At 36.3% G+C, this 12,095-nt stretch overlaps 1 protein-coding gene across 1 annotated transcript; it reads right to left on the reverse strand.

Annotated features, from left to right (window-relative positions):
* Nucleotides 1-6,750: 6,750 nt before the first annotated feature.
* LOC143630891 (protein IQ-DOMAIN 23-like) lies at nt 6,751-10,245 on the reverse strand. Its single transcript, XM_077099786.1, has 3 exons — nt 9,895-10,245; nt 7,686-7,889; nt 6,751-7,596 (listed from the first exon to the last, which is right to left on the reverse strand). The coding sequence occupies exons 1-3, from the start codon at nt 10,222-10,224 to the stop codon at nt 7,030-7,032; spliced, it is 1,101 nt and encodes a 366-aa protein (XP_076955901.1). The 5' UTR covers nt 10,225-10,245; the 3' UTR covers nt 6,751-7,029.
* Nucleotides 10,246-12,095: the final 1,850 nt, after the last annotated feature.

Consider the following 12,095-nt stretch of genomic DNA (forward strand, 5'->3'; position numbering starts at 1 on the left):
GAAGATCGTTCACGTACCGTCAAGCCATCATTCATACATATCACATTATTCACATAAGGCATACACTTATCTCTTAGGATAAGCGTATTAACAAACATATTGAGTATGCACACAGCCCCGAAAACATAACACATAAATGGGGCTAGAAACTCACCTGAACACGGTACGTTCACCGTTAATCGTAATCCCTTTCTTCAGTTGTGCACGGCTGACTGTATAACAAGTATACGTATCAATTAACTATCACTACTCATATCATCTTTCTAGTCTTAACTACTACCCACAACGAACGGGGTCCGGGGGCAGTCATCAGGCGACTTAGCTTTAGGCGAAGTTAAACCTTAGGCGAACTTAGCTTTGCAGGCGAGTTGTCATCAGGCGAACTTAGCTTAGGCGAAGTTAAACCTTAGGCGAACTTGGCTTTAGGCGAAGTTAAACCTTAGGCGAAGTTATCAATTAGGCGAACTTGGCTTTAGGCGAAGTTACCAGTTAGGCGAACTTGGCCGTAAGCGAAGTTATCAATTAGGCGAACTTGGCCTCAGGCGAAGTTATCAATTAGGCGAACTTGGCCTCAGGCGAAGTTATCAATTAGGCGAACTTGGCCGTAAGCGAAGTTATCAATTAGGCGAACTTGGTCTCAGGCGAAGTTACCAGTTAGGCGAACTTGGCCGTAAGCGAAGTTATCAATTAGGCGACCTTGGCCTCAGGCGAAGTTATCGCTTTGAAGGCGAAGTTATCGTTTTGAAGGCGAAGTTATCGCTTTGAAGGCGAAGTTGCCCAGTTCGCGGCGAAGTTGCCCAGTTCAGCCACTGTTTGGTTTCTATCAACCATTTTGGCGATTTTAACACCCTGTTATGGTTCGACATCACCCACTACGTTCCCCAACCGTTTTCGGTCGTATATATACTATAAAGCTTGGATCTTTAAACTTTAAAGATCAAGAATCATACCTTTTTGTGCTCGTTTGGATCTCGTTTAACTTGTTAGTCACAACTAATCGCTTACTCTCTCTCGGATCTTGTTCGTTCCTCTCCCTCGGCCCCCGGCGGTGCGGTGTGGCGTGTGGGTGTGGTGGTTTTGGAGTGTTAGAGGATAAGATGGAATGAATGATAGTTTAGGGTTTAGGGGATATTTATATCCCTTAAAGCCCATGGACCTAAGGCCCATCTCATTTAACCCATCTCAATTAATCTAAGTCCTTGATCCGCTCCTTACTAGATATTAAATAATTAATAACGCGAAATCACTAAACGTAACTTTCTTTATTCAACATTATAAATTTTTAGGATGTTACATGCACCAACACATTGACTGCTGACATGCTTACATGACTGCTACAACTTCTGCAAACATACATTTTTATTAGAAAAAGAGTGGATTAACATACATTTTTGACCAAGCACAGTCAACACACATGCTACATAAATTACCATTTTTACCTGTGAACAATGTAACAAATAAACAAACACAATTTACCAACTGCATCAACAAATTCGTTTAACAAATAAACAAACACAATTTGACACTAACCATGATTGATTCAAACATAATAATACTTGATCACAAAGTTTGCGCAGTAGATCGCATTGACCAATTGGACTACATTGACTAATTTAGACTCCCAAACAAATCTGCTGAAATATGGCCATTTCACCCTTCTGCATAAATCACCATTTTGATCCTAACCATGACTAATTCAAATATAATAATGCATACTTGATCACATGCTAAGTTTACCATCATACTTATTTGTTTAAAAGATAAGTTTAACAAAATACATACTTGTTCAAAAAGATAAGATTGAAAATAACATTCATCATCTAATAGTCCGATAGAAAACATCAGATCTTCATCACATTAAGCAGCCTTCCCTTTGACCTTCCCTTTGTGTTTCCTCTTGTCCTTTTAGATGGAGTTGACTGTGTGGTTGACTTGAACGGGCTGGTCGTGTTGAGATTTGGGTTGGTAATACCATTGGCCTCTTAGAACCTAACAATTGTTGTGTTCCTTAAGGTTGACTTTTCATAAGCTTGTGTTGACTTTTCAGAAGCTTTGGTTGACCTCCCCTTTGGCTTTCCCATTGACCTTTAGCACCACCATCTTCTGCAATAGCTTTACCCGTACCCTTATCAGGACACCTTCTTATGTTGTGTAGTGTTACTTGCAATAACTACAACTCATCCGAATCCACTCATGCTTTGTCAATTTCCTGACCTTTTGGGATCTTCATGTGGGTCTTTCTTTCTGTTTTTCTTTGGTCTTCCAGACATAGCTTTGACTGAAGGCGGGTCAAAGGATAATCAACAGATGGGCATACTTTTGATGTTGATGTTGATACTCTCCCCCATTCTAGTTTCACATACGTTTGATAATATTTCCCAATACTTATAATAATCAACATATGGCCAATACTCTCTAGGAATAGCTTTGACGGGAGGTGGGTCAAAAGGATAATCAAAATACAACTTCAAATTCTCATCGGTCCAAAGTTTATGTTGATAACATCTCCCATTCGAGCAGAGAGAGAGAAAAAGAGAGATAGATTGGAGTTAGGGCTTGTTCTTCGTCTGACTTGATGAACGATTGGAGTTCAATGTGTTGTAGGTATATACTTATTTAAAAAGATAAAACAAAAACTATGCCACATAATGTTTATAAAGAGTCCACCGCCACGTAAGTGATCCACGTAAGATAGTTTTAACAGCTAGGATGGCCAACTCAACAATAGACTATGGAGTTAGTCATCCGTTAGTCGCAGGCCGTTAAAGTGCAAAGTGAGCATGTTATTTGCCAATAGGGCATAGTTGGTAGTATTTAAAGCTAATTTTCATTATTATTATTATTATTATTATTATTGATGTGCTGAACGCGGTCTATAAAAATACTAACCTAACCTAGACACTCTAGTTTTAATTTATAAATCTAGACTATCCTAATGCTAGACCACTAGACAGGCAAGTGTACCTATCAACTGTAGTAAAGCCTAATGAAGTCCGGATGTCGAACCCACAGGACACTAGCGACACCTAAACTAGACTCTGACTTAACTAAACTTAATTAATTGATGTTATTGATTTTTATAATTAAATATAAACTAAATAATACTTAAACTAAAACTGACACGAACAAATTGGGGTAAAGCTCAAATAAGGAGAACAACTACCTAGGCAAGGAATCCTACTAGTCAACTCGTAAACTCTCGGTAATGGATTAATGAATGGTACCGTATTCTAAAAATATGAAATTTAAGGAATAACTATAGTAAGCTAGATCATCTCCCGGTCTCACCAACAATACCTAAGAACCCTAAATATCATGTAAAGCTCAACGGTTTAATGGTTCGGATCACCTCCCGGTCTCTCTAATCACAAAACACCCTAAGACGTAAGAGGTATTATTATTATATTTGGTTATAATTCGAAATTGTAAGAATCTAAAGGAATCTAGGGTAACTCACTCCCATGTAATCACTACCCAAACCCGCAAAAGACCAAAACAAACGACACTTAATTACCTCCCGGTCTCTCAAGTGGCAGAATATAAGGTATCTCTAAAATCTCAATTACCGTTCTTATGGAATACGTTAACTATATACCATAAACTAGTTGTAAACACACAGTAAACAACCTAATATGCATCCATACATGAAAGACATTCACAAAGACGCATATGGAACAATAAATTGATCATAAATTAATACCAAATACGCATAAGCATCATAACCAAATAAAATATAAACTTTACCAAAGCATGAACCAATCAATAATAAATACAAAACCAAAAAATAAAACGAGCCTACAAAGTAATCATCCAAACCCAGACAGTATAAAATTTAGCTACTCATAATATTCGATGAAACAAAGATAAAAAATAAAGTGCGGTTCATCGAAAAAGAAATAAATATAGTTGAGCTACTAGCCTGCGAGCTTAAATTAATTGAGCTACCTGCTTGCTTGCTTATTAATTCTCGCCGTGACTTTTGACGAGCCTGGTAGCTTGCTTGTGCTTTTTTAGTTTAACAATAGCCAAATCAAGGATTTTGACTTTGTGTCACCACCTGTGAATTCTTTCTTTTTATTTGATTATGGCCGTGGGATTTAAGAGACGTGGTAGCTTGCTTCTTTAATTCATTTTTTGAATTGTCGTGACTTATGTAGACTTGCGTGCTTGCTTTGACGTGCTAGAGTGCTTGTTAAATTCTTGGCCGTGGAATATTTGACCTCCTGGAGCTTGACTCCAATCACAACACAGCAGGGGCGCCCCCCTTTGATTCCTCTTCTCACGGCACACCCAAAAAATAAAACCCTCCTCTAATTTCAATTAACGAGCCCTCCTATTATTCCAATCTTTTAGTGGGCCTTTCATTTGTTTAATTCTATAAATGGGCTGCATTCAAGACATAGTTATTATTAGTTCACAAATAATTGACGTACTTGACATTAGAGAGTTTGCAATCACAGTACACATTCACTTTATATAACTATCATATTATATTAATATAGTCTCTTATGTATTTTTTTTCTTTACATGAGAATCATTACATATGACATAGCAAGAGTTTATAAGGTTAATTTTCAAACAAAATAGATAAAAAAAAAATATGTAATTCATTTGTTACTCTTGAATGTAGTAAACAACTCCAATTTAGCTCGTTAATTTTTTAAACCATAAAAACCCACATTTGAGCCAACTAAGAATAAAATTTAATAAAAACTAGCTCAAAGCACTTAAAACTGTAGGAAATATTTATATAATAATATGTATATTTTAGACCATATCAATTATTATTATTATTATTATTATTATTATTATTATTACTCCCTCCGTCCCTTTGAAAGTGTCCACACTTCCTTTTTAGTTTGTCCCATTAAAAATGTCCACTTTCAAACTTTATTAATTAATTTACAAATTTACCCTTAAAATGCAATAATTTAAAGTTTCTTAAATTTTGTCTTTTTATATATGTAAAGGGCATTATAGTCATTTGTTAAGAAAAAAGTGCAATCATTCAAACTTTCTTAAATTTTGTGTTTTTCAAACCATGACACTTGTAGAGGGACGGAGAGAGTATTATTCATGAATGTGGGTGATTAAGTCTTGTTAACTAAAGTTTCAAACTACTTAGTTTGGTTAATTGGGCAAAACACATAATTTCGACAATCTTTATACAAACCCCTGCATCTTTATAGAATTGTCGGATAGAGTCTAAAATGTTATGTTATTTGAATTAACACTATTTAAAAAAGTTCAACTATTAAATGTCATTTCTATTGTTTTTTGCTTGGTAAATCTCGAGTCATGGAATCTTGTACTTCAAATCTCTCATGATTTGAATTTTTGAAGTATGCTTGATGATAGCCTTGGTTGAAGCCTACACTTGATGCTTAATTGTGTTTAAAGTTTAAAATGCTTTAACTCCAACTTGAAGGATACAGGGTGCGCTTGCCATCCAGTCTCATGACAAGCTAGTTGTGGGATCTCACTACATGTAATAAGGAGTATCTCCATTTTACAAAAACATAATTGTTGCAAGCAAGTTTGCAATCACACCATCTACTTGTTTTAATCATTTCGTTAAATACATCAAGGACATTCGAGACCAAAGTGATATTCGTAATGGATTGATTACCTCTCACCCTTTATGTTTATTTTATGTTTTGTTTTGTTATTTTAATTCTAAAACCTTTCAACTTTTAGTTGACTAAATGATCAAGAAAGGTAAGTAATAAGAGCTACCATGTCTACTGATTGATACTTGATTCTTATTGATACTATATACTTGCTTATCGTGTTTAGTTTGGTTGATGTAATAATCATGTTATTTACGAACTTAAAAATGGCATTTGTGTAAAAATATATCTTAAAAGTATGTACCAACTTATATACATCATAACTCAATCACTCTTTTACAATTAAAACCTGATTAATATTTAATAATTAGCAGCAATTCGATTGGGATGCTTGAATAGATCATCGAACATAATTTATTCAAGATTCACGAATTGTCAAAGTCGAAGGACGATTGGATGAAGTAATCAAGGCCAGGGGCTAAATTGTCGATCAATAAGGCGGGAACTAGGATACTGACATCTAAATTAAATTTGAATGCATCAAGGCAATAGGGATAGCATCAAATCATCAGTTCATTATCCTCATTCGATTTCGGTCATTCCTTATATCCGAGTTTAAGTATTTTTAATTGTCCAAACTAATTCTTTGCATAATTTACGGGGTGTTTGGGATTCTTTTTTTTTTAGCTCCTTATAGCTTATAACTTATGGGTTATGGTTATAAGTTATAAGGTTTTTGGAAAAGTTAGATTTTGTGAATGTGTAAGGTATAAGTTACAACTTTGTAACTTATAACTTATGTCTTATATAAGTTATAAGGAGGTAAAATAAGGAAATCCCAAACACCCCCTTAGTCTTTAAATAATTTTGTTAGATTCCGGATTATTAATCTATTGATTAGTGATTATTCATTTATTTGATTTGCTTGTATAGTTGAATGTATAACTTAGTCTACTTTAGATTGTTATTTGTTAATGTTAGCTAGTAGCTTGAAACTTATTTGATGTTAAAATTATGTCTTCTAAACAACTTCTGTTAATCAAAAACGTAGAAGGCGAAAGATAGATAAGTGCATATGTTCATCCAAATGAAGCCTCAAGGATTTCTATAAAAAAAAAATTATTGTTATAACAATTATCGTCGTATTAATGATTTTTTTTACTTAAATAAGTTTATATTTTCAGAACCCATTTATATGAGTCGTGTAAGGCCTCCTAAATTTGCATGCCCTTTCAATTCTTGCTCTTTAGGTATTGTTGTTCTCATATTGAATACTGTTTGATTGGTATTTATAATGTGAGGGTCTAGCCAAAGACTCTAGATATAGTGTAATCTATTGAGTTTAAATGGCACAAAGAATAAATACATAAAATAGTTAAATTAACAACCCAATCAACTGGACAAACGTCATTTATGCAATCCAATAACTAGTTTTAAGTCCAACTCTGATCCGATATATCTAGTTTCGAAACCCGCTCTCGGATACCGAATCAGAATTATCCCAAGGCAGTCTAGTAGAACCCGACTTTTCAAACCGAATCCTTTGTCTTGGAGCGCTGTGTGACCGCATTATAGCTCGTGATGATTGCGTGTTAGCCATGTAGTTTGGATAACTCAGGTAGTCACCAAACATACTTCGTGAATATTCAGTAAAAGGACTTCTTTTATGGCTACTTCCGGGCCGAGAAGCAGGGGATGGAACCCGAGGGGTGTTATTAGCCGTTGATCCTGCGTTTTCCACTTCCCGAAGGATCATTGAACCCAATGGCAACACTTCACGGGCCATGTGTCTGGAGGTCGGGTTCCATGGTTTTATTGATGTGGAATGTGAGCCGTGGGTCGACTTGTTACTTGGGCTCGGGCTAACACGAGGCTTCCATGTATCAACTTCAAGAATTTTGTCACTTCTTTCATCGTCCAGTCGACATTGCTTACTACTCCAAGATGTATCCTCCATCCAGTTTTCTAACCAATTAATCCCTTTTAACCGTTCGCCTATTAAAGCGCCTTTCGGACCTTTAGATTTCTGAGTTCACAAGAAAAAGAATGCCAAATTTTAATTATAAACAAATACATGTGGCAGGTTAAAATAAAAAATGAATGATGGAAACTTACAGGTTTAGTGTTTGAGTTTGAGGACCTGGTGCTTGAACTTGGTGAGGCGGAAACAGAAGCTCTTGTAGCACAGACTCGGGCCTGGACACGAGCCATGGCCTGCATACGCCTGAGCATGTCCGCACTTTGTTTTCTCACAATGCGACCTCTCACGAGTGCCTGAAGCTTTACCAATCCTTTAAGAGCCCTTAGTGCTCTCCTAGCCTATATATGCCATCAAATTCCATTGACGAATCAAGAAGTTAACGCGGATTATACAAATTAGTAATGTTTTTTATTTGTTTCAGGGGGACAACGTTTTGGTACTGAAAAATAAATACTATACTAAAACGGAACAAACCATGCAGTGGCGAAGCTTGGACTAATACACCGAGGGGGGGGACTCAAAATGTATACATAATTTCACAAACGGAGGGGGGCGGCCTCAAATTTTCGGGCGAAAAATGCTAAATTTAAACTACGTATGAAAAATTTCGGACGAAAACGGTTAAATTTACACTACTCTGCAAAAAAAACAGGGGGGGGGGGGCCCGGCCCTAATTAACCTTCGCCGGTGAAACCATGGACCAACTAGAGTAGAACAACTCAAACATGACTAGGAAATTCAAGATATTTGGGATAGGTAATTGTGACATATAGATATATGGTATAGGATCATATATTATATATTAGATTAATTATAAAAAAGATTCGAACGTTTGAGACGAGTATGATATTAAATATGACATGAAACCATTCTCGATCATACTTTGTTTAGGAATGAAGCCAAACATATGAATATGTCATGTTATATAACATATAAAAAAGTATAATAAATTATAGAGTAGCCTACACTTTTCATTGTACATATGAATATAAATATTTTACACATTTTGTTAGCCTACGTGTAGTTGAGGGGCTACAAATTGGGTGAATTACGACAGCCCAGTCAGCAAATGGTATGAATTTATTTTTGGTGTGTAATGGTGTTGTAGCCTAATACACACACACATATATATATACCACACACAAACGTATATAATAATATTTACACACAACACACACATCCTCACGGCGACAAATAGATTGCCCCCCCCTCCCTATCGCCCCACATTTCGCCGGGGGGGGGGGGGGGTGCTCGCCCTTCATCGCCGGAAATTCTCGCCCACCACGGGTGGCCTTATAGCTCCCAAATCAACAAATTATCAAATGAATAGAACATATTTTCATTAATCAAATTAAAAGTAGTTAAAATAATTTATATAAAAAGTTAAACAAAATTGGAATAAAAAAACAAATATACAATTTTGACATTATGGGATTGATGGGTATTGGGGTACCTTGAGTGACACCCCTCTTGCCCTTAGGCCTTAGGAACGGTGAAAAAATCCAACATTTGTTTTCATATACTCACCCCTTCTTATTGAAGTCAGGAACTCCATAGGCACGAGTGGTGTGAGTCTACTTACGTGAGTAGTAATACTTGGGGTGAGTATGTGAAAGTAAAAACTGGATTTCTTCGCCTTTCATATCATCATACAAGAACTGACAATACATGTACAACTTTTAAGATTTATCATTTAAAATAGCAGATCACTTGGAAACAGAAAATAAATTTTTTTCTCTCCTAGAACCATTCCCTCACTTTTCTTCCTATTTTGAAAAATAAGTTTCTATGTGCTAGGTTACTTTGGGAACTCGTAAGGGTGGCGAGTAGAACACCCCACCCACCTTTATCATCACAAGAACCAACATGTTTTCAAGCTATAACTTTTTAAAATTTTTTTGGACGGCTAAATGTTTAACTCTCAACCTATTATTTTACACCCTAAACCTCATTAAAATGAGAATGAGACAACTTTTTAAACTAGAATGACAAGCTAATTACCTTGGCTTACATGGTCCAATGAGAAGAAAGAAAACACAATATGGTCAACGGATGTCAACAACCAGGGGAGCCATGTGCAAACTTTGTTAGAAAACGAAATATAAAAGCATTTGTGGTCGAAACAAAATTGACATCACATTCAGTCATGGGCTCATCCCATCACCCGACCGCTCCATTAAATGTAATCAACCCCACGACCGACGTAATTCCCACCACCACACAAGGGTACATAAGTAAATTCACACATCCATAATCCATCAATATTTCAGCATCATCAATAACTAAAAAAAATAATATAAGAGTAGTGTAGTTTGCCGTTAAAAAAAAATAAAACACACGTACCAGATACGCTCGGAAACCCGACTGTATCTTCACCGCAGCCACGCCTCTCCGCCGGTCCACGTCATTATAAACTCTTCCACCGCCAGTAGTCAACCTGACCACCTCCGCCGCCGCATGTGCTGCCGAAAGTGCCGCCTCGGCCACCGCAGCCGTAGCAGCTGCCACTGCTATTGCATGCTTGCTAGCATCTAATGGTACTTCCGGATACGAAACAGTTTCAGTAGATGCTTCATAAGTCTTATGTTGGCGTACAGAACCCGAGCCGGATGAAGAAGACGGGTTCTTTTTGGGCCGGAAGAGTGAACGGATCCACCTGGTTGTCTTACCCATGTATAATTACCATATTTTTCTCCAATGATTGGAAATAATAATAATAATAATAATAATAATAATATGGAGATTGGAGAGTGTGTGTGAAGTTGAAGCGGTGTTTTAATTAAGAGAGAATGGAATTTTGACAGGTAGAGAGTGGGCACCTCTTGTACTGTGAACGGACAAAATATTCACTGTTTACTGTTAGGGGGTGTTTGGTACAGAGAATTGGAGGGTGAGAAATGGAAATGGAAACAATTCTCTTGTTTGTTTACGAAAGAAAGACGTGAGAAATGGAAATAAACCATTTCCATTTCCCGATTTCTTTTCTCTAAAAAAGGCGGAGAAATGGATTTCTCTAGGGTTTCATTTCTCCATTTTCCTCCTTTTCATTTCTCCCATTTCTCCAGCCTCTTCAACGATCGCTCCACTGGAATCATCTTCTTTCTCCAGCCTCTTCTGACCTCCACTGGAATCCCAATCCAATCCAAGGCACCCCTTCTCTGGTACGCTCTCTTTCTCTACTCCTCTGATCTTGTGTGAGTCTGCATATTGAAGGTATCAATTCGTTTTTTTATGCTCATTACATGTTAACAAATCCAAGGCCCGAACCCGTGTGTTAACAGCCCAAACCGGTATCTAACAACTACCTAATGAAATAAAGCTTAAAAACCGGTTACATCATTGTAACCTAAACAAAATCATGAACTAACCAAGAAATATACAGTCTAAATGCTGATATAATCAAGAATATTAATGTGCTAAGTTCGTATTATAACAGCCCTCAAAACAGTGGCCACTCTCATGGCCAATCGGTTAATATTTTCCATGTGAAATAGTTTGAAAAACAACTCGTCTTGCAACCATTGAACCCTGGAACTTTATCACATATTTTCCAGCAACTAGGTATCCTTTTTTGTTTGTATAAAAGTATTTTGACGAAGCTATAAAAGTATTATAAAAACCACGCCTTAAAATACCCTGAAACGACAGTTAAGTGGCTCGTTTGATCAAGAACTGAACCCTATAGTCTAAGTACCGTTATGATATCATTTTAACAGCCCACATATATTATTTTAAACATATAATCTGACCCGAACTTGTTTGATGTGAAAACATACATTTTAAAACCGAACAAAAGGCCTAACGGGCCCAAACGAACCCAAACCACTATTAAGGTTCCGAGAACCCTATTATCAGTATGAAACTTTTATTAAGTCATTTGCAATATATTATAACTGGTCCAGGACCGTGTTGTGGTGAGGAACCAGTTTTAGTCAATAAATGTGGCAAAGGGCATTCTTGGAATAAAAATATGACAGGTATATAACTAAAACTACGAAACAGAAAATATTGATTTTAAAACAGAAAGCTGTAAGTTAAACGTGTTTATTTTGAACCCTGAACTTGGTATAAATCAGACCTGAAAGATACCTATAAACCGTGTGTTAAAAAGCATCCGAACCGGCACTTTGGTAACCCTTAAAACCGAAGACTGAAAATGCTGTTGCACTTCTTCAGGGGTGCAGGCATAATCCACCTGCAACCCAAAAAAAAAACCTTATTTAGATTAAAAAAACAAATAATATCACCATTTTGGGTTCAAATTTTCATGTTCTTCTCAACTATGACTCTAGTTCTTTTGAATACAATTAATATGACCCTAGTTTCCTCCTAATCTTATTTCAGAGACTTGCTGAGTTACAATTAAGAAAAATATTTTACATGTGCATTTTACATTAAAAGCATATGTGTATTATATGTTTTACCAGTAACTCTGCTTGTTTCTTATTGAAACTTTGAAGTGTAGAAAAGGGACTATACTTATATTGTTTTGAGCATAGAACTTGATCTTAATTAACTAAAATCAGTAATGACTGACTGTGAGA

Source organism: Bidens hawaiensis, unplaced genomic scaffold, assembly GCF_021521415.1.
Source record: "Bidens hawaiensis isolate Kalapana, Puna unplaced genomic scaffold, B.hawaiensis_p1.1 tig00000512_1, whole genome shotgun sequence".
Taxonomy (NCBI): Eukaryota; Viridiplantae; Streptophyta; class Magnoliopsida; order Asterales; family Asteraceae; genus Bidens; species Bidens hawaiensis.